The 12,742-nt window shown below is 30.7% G+C and overlaps 1 protein-coding gene across 4 annotated transcripts in view; it reads left to right on the top strand.

Annotated features, from left to right (window-relative positions):
• spir (spire type actin nucleation factor) overlaps positions 1 to 12,742 on the top strand; it is a 713,663-nt gene that overhangs the window by 289,810 nt on the left and 411,111 nt on the right. For all 4 annotated transcript variants that reach the window (XM_075355415.1, XM_075355416.1, XM_075355418.1 and 1 more), the window contains exon 4: positions 7,924 to 8,054. In XM_075355415.1, coding sequence (XP_075211530.1) covers positions 7,924 to 8,054 — 131 coding nt within the window. The remainder of the gene's footprint in view (positions 1 to 7,923; positions 8,055 to 12,742) is intronic.

Genomic DNA, 12,742 nt, shown 5'->3' on the forward strand with positions numbered 1-12,742 from the left:
CTGAATAAACAAATCAGGCATTGCGTTGTGGATAAAAGTACATTCAATATGTATGTTTGATTTAAATTTATAACAATTATCTATTAATGGAATAGTTCCAAAATGATTCAGGAACTGATAATTTGGCGGGAATGAAAGGACGCTTACATATTAGTACTTGTTAAAAGCGGTAGACTGGTGTAGCGTTAGAGCAACCATTACGTGGCGGCATATGGCTGTTGTATCTCTCTGTCAAATAATAACATTATTCTTATAAAGTTAATAAAAAATATATACAAAATCATCATAATGTTTTAGACAAAAGTTGTTCAAAATTTTAATACACATTATTAATTTTATACCTGAGATTAATTTTTTTTTAACTGAAATACGTCATTATGACAAAAAACTATTTTTACCAAGAAGGAGTACCATCTTAAAGATATTTCTGAAGTGCTATAAGTTAGAATTTGCGTAACATTAAACTACCTTAAGTTTCATTAAAAAGTTATCATATTATTTTTGTATTTGCTTGCAAACTCTATATATATATATATATATATATATGAATATTTGTCCCGTATGCGTTCCTGCACCATTCATCCGATTGCGATGAAACTTTGGTGAGTTATAAACGCGCACGCGAAGGTTTCTGAATTAGTTTGTAACCGCTAGGTTGCGCTGGGGTCAAAATATTTCGAAAAGTTGTATAAATGGACCGATTTGTTCGTATTTAGAATATGTGTTACATGGAAAGAAATACCTCTGCAAAAAATGGACCCGCTAGATTGCGCTGGGGTTGAAAAGTTGCATTTATGGGCTGATTCGGATATTTACGAAACAAAAAAAATATACAAACAAGACTTACTTCTTTATATATTTATAAAAGATAGAAGATTACCTGTGCGGACATGATACATATTACAAAATTTTACTTTTTTGAAAAATTTGTCCTGAAGATCCCGCAAGCAAAAAAGTACCTAAGCAAAAAGAAAAAAAACTTAAAGATCTCGCAGGCTAAAGTATCTAAGGTCTGACACTTCTTCTTACGTGGTCAGAAAAAGGACTATGAAAAAGTTCATTAGTGAATAAAGTGTAAAAAATTAAAAAAACAAACTATACAGACTTTTTTTTCTACATATATAAAAGGCAATGTTTGTATGTGTCCGCTTTCGACTAAAAAATTACCGGACCGATCTATTTGCAAAATGGTCCGCGTTGTCCGAAGAAGGTTTAAAATGATTAAAATCATAGAATCTGACCAGTAGAAAGAAGGTTAGAGGTATTTTGAACTGACTACTGTGTTTAGAAAGTAGTTTGGATTAAATCCGATTGGTATTGCTGTTTTGACAATTGGATTTATTTACATTCTGATTTTTATAAAGTGAAAGGTTAAATTTTGTGAAGTTCCGTAAAGTTCAGTTTTTTTAATGTTTTATCGAACTTTCAGTTGTGTTCATTTAATATCTCTCTCTCTCTCTCTCTATATATATATATATATATATATATATATATATATATATACTATAATCTAGCAATAGCGAAACATTGCTGGATCTGCTAATATATATATATATATATATATATATATATATATATACAGATTTTTTATTTCAGTTTGATTTAATCCGAAAAATATGGAGAGGACGCTGTAGAATAACTAATGCTCATTCAGTATTCATCTATTCTACAATACTGAATGAGCATTAGTTATTCTACAGCGTAAGTCCTCTCCATATTTTTCGGATTAAATCAAATAGATCTTCGAAAATCATAGTGAACGCGGGAGATACTCGTAAAGAATTGATGACAATTCATTCGGGTGTCCCTGTAAGCTTGTAGAGACTGTTATATCATGTTAACTTGGAGAGTATTCTTCCTTTGTTTTGAAAATGTAGTAGATGAAAAATTGTGTTAGGATTGGTCAGTAATAATAATCGGAGATTTGTTTGTAAATGGGTTTATACAGTAAGGAATAGATGCGATAAAACAAAGCTACCAGACTTATATTCTTATACTTTAAATCGTATGAATTTTTTTTTGCTTGATATCGCCACGTAAGTTTGATGCTCGTGCGTGGAATATGGCAATGGAACTTTGTAGCGTATGAAAAATGCCATGCCGAACCGATATTCGAACCCAGGACCTCTGAATGAAAGCCCGAAACGCTAACACTCTGCCAAGAAAATCAGCTAAATTGTGAAATGAAAATTATGATAAAGCGGAAAAATTTGTTGAGAGTAGTAATCTATTTTTTCAGAAGAGAATGATAGTAATGTTGGTTTTATTCTCTGAACTAGAAATAATTCCAAAAAACCCGTTGCCAAGTTTTTTAGAAACGAGTAAGAAGGAGTTAAAATTATTATGACATTGAAAAAGTCTTATAATTGAGAAGATTCTTTATAATTTCAAAAATGATGCGAGAATGCATTCAAAAAATAAAAATGACCTTGATGTAACCTCACTTCCCTATTCTACTGCATTGGAGACAATAGTAATACCCGATGAAAGCTATAAAAATGAGAAGACCAAATGAGAATGACCAATGATCATTTCACAAATTAGAAATATTACAAATGCAAATTACAAGTTGTTGATTAAACTATCTTTTCTACCTTCGGATTTATTATATTTTTAATGTAGGACGCTTACATTAACAGCTGTTTACGGAGTATCCTTTTATTTATTTCTTAGTTGCTTATCTTTTTCTAAGGTTTTGTTTAAAATATAATGTAGCAATAACAATTAAATTTACTACGTAATAGAGGATGTCTATCCTGGATGCCCGGAACTTATTTTACGAGTTGTGGTATGCTGATTCATCTTCACGGTTAAAAATTCTGCTTTCTCTTTTTGAGGCACAGAGACTGAAACAAGTGTACACCATTTTACGCTCTCTTGATCTAATTACATTCATATTCGTATGTAGAATATTCATATGGATTGTAACTATAAATTTACTTCACTGACTTATAAACTATTTATTTATCTTTACATTACTTGTACGTAAAAATATAGCGTTGATTTTTCTAAGTTAGGTGTAATTTCAAGAACTACTTAATCGATAATTCAAGTTTATCATCAGTTAATTTCACTCTTTTTAATATACCATCGTGAAAGCATTATTATTAATTATATGATTAAGTAATAAAGCCTCATTGCGAGAAAATCTGTCGATCAAAAATCCACCAAACTCTAGAGCATGTGTTTGATTCTTCGCCATTAGGAAGGCGATCAATTTTGTTTGATCTTTTTGAGCCGTGTGAAGATTCTGAAAACTTGCAAAATCCCTCCGAATAACATTTGGAACAAGGGATAAATATTACAAATTAAAAAACACGATTGCCAAAAACAAACATTGTTGTTTTGTATAGGATAATTACTAATGTAGGATAATTAAATAGCGTGCGGATGCCAAATTTGAATAAGGTATTTTTGTATATTTTTTCAAATTTTTTAAACATATATATATATATATATATATATATATATACATACACACACACACACACACACACAAATACATACATATTTATATGGTCTACGACACTCCCGGTAACGTAAGGATTCCAACGCTGGGGTCATATTCTAAATCGGTTCAGCGGTTAAGCTGCTACAGTGAAACATACATACATACACCCTAAAAACATTACACTCTTTTTGACAATATATAAAATGAGCTGTACTTTATTTTTAATATGTCCTGATTCAAACGTACTGATCCCAACTTTTTTCTTCAGTTAAAAGAAAATGATATTGTAATAATTAAAAGTTTTTCCCCGTAAACGAGTTCTTTTTAAAGTCAAAGTAAAAACAATTTTGTATTAAGGAGGATTTGGTTCTCCCTTACTCCTTAAAAAAGGTGTGGTATTTTAAACTTTCGTGTCATTTTACTAAGTATCTTACTTCTGGATGCAAATAAATCAGTTGATTGTAACGATAAAGTTAGACATCAGTTTCCTTAGCCATTCGACTACCTTTGCCCTAAAGGTCCTTTTATTAACAAAAAATTGACTAGCTTTTTTATATTCGTATCATTCTTGTTAAAAAATTATTTTCTTCAATGAAAAATAAAGAATTCCGTAATGTCAAAGAGGATATTTGATTGATTTGGTAACTCTGCCCGTTGCCCTCTTCAGTTAACATAACTGAAGTATTGTGATACTCTAACCGTTATCTTTTTCTAAACTCTTCAGCTTTTCGAAGCTAGTAAAAATTTTAATCTTGTAGAAACGCTCTCAGCCCTCATTAATTACAAACACTCGGCTGTTGAAGTGTAACTATTAAGACAATAGCCTTTCGTTGAATCCTCTCAACGGTCGTAAACATTAACAGAAAACTAACGATGAATACGGTTAATCATTGTATCTTGTATTAATTTTTGCTGATTTTAAATGTTACAGTTCTTTCTTTAGGAAATTACTTTATCAAAAATAAAGCGTTATTTATTATTGTTATTTTTATTTTTTCAATGAATGGTAAAATATTTTTATGTATATACATATATTTATAGTAATCATACTAGACAGGCTTCTCGTTCTTATTATAAATAAAATTATTAAATTTTATAATATTCTACTTACAAATAGAAAATAAAACAATTTTTTTTATTTCTTATGTATAATTATGCAAAGACGAAGAGGGTTTTTATTTGTTCGGGATAAACAAAAAATCGCTACCAAATTGTTTACACACTTGGAGACTTGCCGGTTGAAGCACAAACTTTAATGAATTGAATTAATGAACTGTGAGTCTCTTATCACTGTGTGAGCTGGGTTTGAACTGAATTATTTCTATCAATCGAATGAATATTACAAAAGTAATAAAATTAAATTTACTTTAAATAAAATAATATTAAATTAATTAAAAAAATTTCTGTATCAAGGCTTCCCTTGGGGACTGCGTGTGAGGCTAGTATGGTGAGGTATGCGATCAGCTTGTGGGAAGCTAGACCAATCACCACCATCAACAGGTAACAAACCGGGTGCCCCTCTGGCGCTCTTTTGGGAGGTGTTCTTTTATAATATCTTTCCCAACTATCGTCCGATTTTCAAAATTCAAACGGGGTATTTTTTACTAGATTGAAGCCTAACTTTTGCATGGATCAGGTACACTCTCGATCTAATAGATCACGGTTATTCGGAAATGTATATATAAAATTTGTCTGTTTGTTATCGCATCACGCGAGAAACAACACCGATCTTTTATTTTCAAGTTTGCATCATACATTCGTGTTATCCCATGGAAAGTTTTAAGCCATCGACCGAGGCCCTAGTTCCCTTAAGATATTAAAAATATTATTTCTTCATCCCCAAGGAGGGTGAAGTTGTGAATTAAAAATATTCATTAAGGAAAAATTAGATTAATCCTTTTACTTCATTGTTATATTCTGCCATCGTGGCGAAGAAATAAGTTATGAATATTTCGTCGTCAGAGGTGTGTGTACTTTAATTACTATTATTCTAACCCACCAGCTGTAGTGGTTAACTCGTCATCGCAAATCAGCTGATTTCGAAGTCGGGAGTTCTAAGGTTCAAATCCTAGTAAAGGCATTTACTTTTATACGGATTTGAATACTAGATCGTGGATACCGGTGTTCTTTGGAGGTTGAGTTTCAATTAACCATTCATCTCAGAGACGGTCGACCTGAGATTACACTTCATTTACATTCATACATATAATCCTCATTTATCCTCTGAAGTAATACCTTACAGTGGTTCCGGAGGCTAAACAGAAACAGAAAGTTACTATTATTATCTTTTTTAATTTAGTTTCTTTTTCAGGTTTCTATAAAGCCTATAATTTATCAGTTTCTATAAAAAAGATTACTATAATTATTATTTATCAGTATTATTCTCACAATCATGAGGGTAACACACAGTGCGGGTCCAGGGGAGTGGAGCTTTCTGGGTAGATGGGAATGGCGACTGAAGCAAACTCTGCGGTTGTCCTGAGCGCCGGGCCCACTGGCAAATTGGGAATGGCAAGCAAAGCGAGCTCTGCGGCCATGAGATAGGCCCCTTGACCCCGGGAGGCCCCGAGGAGCCCCTGAGTTGGCTCCGAGAATTACCTGGGCCCCGAGGATCCAGGTTCTGGCAAGACGAACCGGCTAGTTATAAATAATGTTAGTTTTATTTCTCCAACTAATATTTTGAACATCCATTAGGGGTTCATTATTTCACCTTCTTATAATTTACGAATTTAATGTGATTACTATCCACACTTGTTTTATTTAAGTTCTTTTTTGCGTTTTGTTTTTTGTTACATGTTTTTATGTCTAACGTTTGGTATATATACCTGTATCTTAGCGTTTTTTATTAATAGATGGGATTGTATCATCTTTGTTTTTGTAGTTTAATGTTGATACTTCCGCAGCATAACATTAAATAGAAAATCAATACATTTTAATGTTTAACGCTTAACTTTTCGTACAATAATGGATTAAATAAAAATAAATATTCAAAACACCTTATCGTCATTAAGTAAATTTAGCAAAGTATAAATTATGTTTCATATTAGTGTTAAAAACAGGATTTTTTTAAGTATTGGTCTTCTTTTTTTTTAAATTGTTGTATTGACATATTTAGTAGTTTTATCAGATTGGTTCATATCTTAAGTTACCTAAATGTGAAAGAAAGTTAGTGTAGATGCGTTTTACTACTTTGCATTTCTACTTACAACATATCCTTATTAATTGGAGGATACTTCTGAAGTTTTGTAAATTTATAATTATACTAAATAATTATTGATTTTCATTCGTTAATTATGCTTTTATATAATAACCTCTTACGTGAAAAGCCCAGCTCTAATTAAAGTCGATAAAAGGATTTTTATGTATTTTATATCTACGTAATAATTTTATCTGTGTAACTTCATACTTCATGCAAACATCTGTGAGTACTCCATAGTGTACTTATATTTTCATATCGGTTCGTGTATAAATGTACGTGCGTGAGTAATTCAGGTTAAATTTAATTACAGTAATGTGTTTGTTTTCTGCTTGTCTTACGTTTCTTGATGTAATTTTTTTAATATAGGGTTACTAATTTAAAATTTTCATTAATTTTTATAATAACATAACTTTTGCAGTTTTGGTTCAGCTTTTTATTCTCTTATAATCGATTAATTTTAATTCAAAATTATTTTTATTTATTTATTATTATTATTTTTTTATATTGAATTTTACGGGCATCGACTGCTAAGGTCATTAGCCCTCGTCACAATCTTTAAAAGAAATTACTATCACCATCTGGATCGTCATATGTAAGGGTGTAAAGGGCCCTTACATTTTATTTAAAAGCACAAACTACACAAAACATTTAAGACATAAAAGACAAGGACAATCACAAACACTTACGGGGTGTAAAAGGCCCCGATATTAAAATTTGAGATAAGGTTCTCAAAAGACCATGAAATTAAAATTAAACTTATCAATACCATTTCTTTCTTTCTTTATATATATATATATATATATATATATAAACTACCGCTTAGAGTATCTTTTACCACAGCTTTAAACTTTCATTTTATAGACTTTTAAGAAGTCCACTGGCGTGTAAAAATGCAACTATATTTTCTTCATTTCCATTATCCAGATCAGCTCTAATATTGATGTTTATATTAATATATATCACATTTTAAAAAACGTTCAGCGGCATTTCATGTGATTATGTAAGCAATTTATTTATTATATTTTATTAATTAAAATAATCCAATCAGAGTTTTATGCTTTTATAATGGTTTTACTGTGATACCTATTTAGATGACTTATGCTTTAACTACTGTTTGCATGATTATTACTTAAGAATATTTAAGTATTTATGTTAAGTTGTGTAATGATTTTCCGAACCGATAAAGAAAATTTGGTTATTTTGATAAAACATTTCTAGTAATGGATGTTATTAAAATAAATCCGTTTAACAAATTAATCTTTTTTTTTTGTAGATGGCGGAGAACGGCAAGGAGGCGGAGCAGCTGAGACTGATGATGAGGGTATCGAAAGAGACGCTTGTGAAGGAGAAGTGTACGATGAACATACTTCTCAGCATCAGATAACCCTAGACACTGTACTAAAAGTAAGATTTAATTTTTTTTACAAATATTTTACATTAAAGTATGAACTTTTATATTATGGAAAAGCCGTGTTATTAATTTTTTGCACATTTCATAGTACAAATTAGTTTTATACAATGTCCTTTCAGCTAATCACATTTATGATTAAAATTAATCGTTACTTGCAGTTTTTCTTTCAGAAAATGATTTTTTTCTCCGATTATTACAGGGTTTCTTTTGAAAAGACTGAAAATTTGAAAATCAATTTTTGTTATCCTGTTTGTTTAGAAAGGTATACAGCTCCAAATCGTCTTGTTACTTAAGTACGCACATTGAGAGAGTTAAGTAATAAAACAGTCGCCGAAAACTAAAAATTAAAAGTTTTGATTGCTTTTACTCTTCATTCAGTTTTAGTGTAATATTCTACAATAAGGAAATGAAAGGTAATCGTATTAAAAATCACCTTTCCACGTTTTGGTTCTTTTACCTTGGTCATGAAATGCCAAAACAAAAGTGGGAATAAATTCTATTGGTTAATATGCGTGTTTGAGTCTATTTATTGATGTGTACCTCGGCTAATCCCTTGAGGGCACTAAAAAATTCTTCAAATCTGCTTTGGTGAGTTTTTTGTATGGAGTATTAATTGTATTAATGAAATTTTGTACTCGGCATCTCATATGGGTGGTGGGGATTAGGAATCATATCTAAACTGGGAATGAACTTAAATTTTTACTCAAAAGAGTTCGGACCATTTTTTTAAAAGTAATGAAAGTTTTTTCCAGAGCCACTCATAAATTAACAAATAACTATTTAAGTCAACGTTTTTTCCAAATTTGCTGTTTTTCGTTCAAATATGGTTGAACATTTGAAACTATAAAGCATTACTACTATTAAATTTTGTAGTTTGAATCTAAATTCAACATTGTCATCAAAATGTAAAAACTGTTTCAAAATGTAGTATGGGTTAGAGGTTAAAACGTCTCTAGCTTGAAGAAAAAATTTATTTCAGTAGTTTGTTAGCGTCGTTACCTTTTTATTTTGGTATCTGTCATTTTTTACATCGTAAAGAAAAAAATAATTGCCATTTATTATTTGTTAAAGAACTGAATACGCCCTAAATTTTCAAGTTTTAAAAAAACAAACATAATTATTTTCCATCTAATAAAATAAATTGTCTTTGTCTTTTGTTAATAGAAGTTAAGATGATTATATTAATACAGTTTCATTACGTAGCTTGTTTGATTACGATTCATATGATGAGATTTCATTTGTTACATGTAGAAATTTGAAACATGAGGTATAACATTTGTGTTTGATATTTACGTTCATTTATTTTATTTATGAATCCTTAAAACGAGTATTCTATTAAAAGTGCAAGATTACCAAACCTGCATTCTTGTTTGATAATTTTTACATTTAGAAGTAGGTTATATTTACTATTTTATACCCTTGAATTATAGGTTTGGGTATATTTTTCTTTGTTAAGAGTTTACTTTGGTCAAATACACAATCCTTGATATCTGGCCGTGCAGTTACCAGACAATGATTGCGTGACATAACACTTTAAGTATAATCTGTTGTTATGTTAACTTGTGCGTGTCTAAATGTGAATACGTATTTTGAGTGAAAACCAATTATTGATTTTTTTATAAGAACACTCGAAAGTAAATTCACATTTCTTTGCGTATTAAAAATTGTTTTTGGTCTTTTTTACTTTTTTAATTTCGATGAATAAATTAGTAAGGAATTTAAGTTAATCAAAATGATAAGATGTAAAAAATTCAAGTAAAGTTTTATGACACACCAAATAATGTAGGACATGAAGTTTGGACATTCCAATCCCGTAGGGGAAGACACCCACCCGCCTTGTGACGTTTCCGGTCGACACCCCCCCCCCCCGTTCCGAGCACTGATGGGCTTTACGGGAATGAAGTTTGGACATTTGCAATAATTCTATCTGTAGTTACATAGTGCTATTAATTTTAGGCATCTCCAGTTAGGGATCTTGTTGAACGTTTTATAGTCAGCTGAAAGCAACCGATTCTATGGCTGAACAAAATTGGTTGTTTAGAAACGCCACTCACTACCTGTTAAAAATTTATTACATGCTGCTTCTATTTAAGTTGGTCAGCGAAAAATTGTTGATCAGTAACATTTTTGCTACCGTTTGGGTAAAAATATCACTGTAAACCGAGGTATTATGGACAGGATAGATGATATACCTCAAGGAGACCTCGAACTTTCCTCTGAGTGAGGTTGTTTGTGCTGCCTTTCTCAAGGGATGTTTCTAACCGCGGTTTTATTCTTTCTCATCACGTTTTCCTTTATCCTTCAAATCTTCTACATATTGGGTTCAGACGGTACTTGCTCGTTTACAAGTCTTAGGTTGCTAAGACTTGTAATCCGTTCATTATTGACCAGTCTAATGGGAAGGACTGCCTATGGACTTATGGGTCTGACTGCCTATGGGTCCGTGCTACATGCAAGCTTAATGATTGAGATACCTTTCGGTTAAAACCAAGTCTCCTGATCCTTCCTAAATAAAAAAATAGAATTACGGAGAACTGTAGTTAGTAAAGGATAAATCGATTAATATTTTATCTCATTCTTTTTAGAATGAGAATTATCCAATAGAATTATTTATTTATTACTTATTTTATTGTTAGTAGGTTCGATTCCGGGGAAAGATCTGAATAGTCTTTTCAGATTTTATTGGCATCTCGATTATCCAAGTTACATTTGCATAAATTGCGAGTGAGTCATAATACAGCTATTATCTAAATTTGATAAGAAAGCTTCCTATTGCAATGGATACCGTGTTTCAACTAATGGAAAATTTCAACATATTTTAATATATATATTTCACTTTCTTGTGGACAGGATAATTGCCGTAATTTTGCGCCAATCACTTTCAAATTGATTCATAAAATACAACGACCCAAAATCTCGATCGACTTCGTTAATGGGCAAAATCGGACCATGGGGGGCATTTTTGGAAAAACAAAATATCGCTATAACTTTCTCATCAATTAAAATATCGAATTCGTTTAAAGTTCCTACTATTCTTTAGATAAGGGCCTAAAATCTAAGTAAAGTTTTTTTATATTGCCATCCATTGGCCCAGGGGGTGGAAAAATGTGGTTTTGAAAACAAAAACAAAAAATCCCTTAATAGGCACAGTATCGAATCGGTTTAAAGCGGTCGTTAGTCTTCTGAACATTACCTAAAACTTTTGTCTTAAATAATTTTTGATATGACCAATCCTTACGGCAAGGAATGACCTAAATGTTGCTGGAATTGTAAGAAGATAAGGGCTTGTCGTATGCTTAACATGTGAATTTTTTTTCACATGCCACCATTGTCGTATTGAGTAAATTTGAAGTTTTTCTTAATTTTATGGTGGAAATCTTTTTTATCCCCTATTTAGCATCGGTGAAATCTACCTCCCTTCCGGCATGCCGAAAGGGATTTTTTTTTTGTCTGGTTCTTAGATAAAAGAATCCTTACCAGGATCTCATTGTGCATATATCTGCGTACAGACTGATTACAGGGGAATTAAAACCACACAGAAAATTAACTAATTTTAATTGAATTGTTAATTACCTAATCCGATAGTTGAGAGGTGGTTTAGTGTCGTTATTAGTGGTTAAGCTGTTAATACGTAATTATTCTTAAACAGTTAAATTCAGTTAAAACATTTGCTTGTTGTTAGATTTGTTCCCACGCTTTTCTTTGGTCTTTAGTTTCAATTAATATAACTGCTATTGTCTTCCTATTGATAGACGTGTGGAAGAACATTGTTACAGTTATTTGTTTTTTAGTTGTACTTGACGCCGGTAGGAGATAGTTTATAAATAAAATATCTTATATTTATTCGGATTGTTAAGCATTTCTGTCACTGTTTATCTCCAGATAAATTTAAAGAGTTAAGAATTCCTTCTGAGTTAACAATTTACTTAATTCATGCGTGACTTATAAGTAAATGTTTACTACAAAATTAATGTAATAAATTACATTGCATTATTTAATATTTTCGTGATATAAACTTATACGTTTCTTGTATACTTGGCATAATTTATATATATAAACAAAAATTATTCAGTACTATCTTCATTCGTAAACATTTTATGCGGAAAATTTAAATAAACAATTGTAAATGAGGGTAATTTATATCTATCTGTACTGAATAACTGTTTAGTACTTTATTTGTAGTATCTAGTATGAACTGCAATGCAGATTTTCCATTGCGGAGTATTTTTCTCAATTTTTATATATCAGATGAGGTAGGATTTTTTTTTACAGCAGTCAGTCAGTACTTTCCTTCACGAGAGAACATTTCATTCTATTTTATATTATAAAGTAATGGCTCACCTGCTCGTTTTTATCAATCAGTTTGACTGCGCTAGAGATTTTTAATTTCTTTTATGTATTTCAATTTCAAATCTTTCATTGTTAAAGAAAAAATAATAGTGCATATACTTACAAATGTTCGATTTTTTGTGACTAAAAGATGGTCGTATTTATTTATTCAGTTGATCATAATTTTTTATTCGTTAGAAAACATTAATAACTTATAGATTGATCTTTTATGTTCACTCATTCAAACAGATAGATTTAATACAAAAAGCCCTGCTGGAATGGAGTTCAATACTTATCCGGCCTTTACATAGATATTTCAATTTTTTACTCTGTTTGAAAATAATAGAACTGA

Source organism: Lycorma delicatula, chromosome 2 (assembly GCF_047948215.1).
Source record: "Lycorma delicatula isolate Av1 chromosome 2, ASM4794821v1, whole genome shotgun sequence".
Lineage (NCBI taxonomy): Eukaryota > Metazoa > Arthropoda > Insecta > Hemiptera > Fulgoridae > Lycorma > Lycorma delicatula.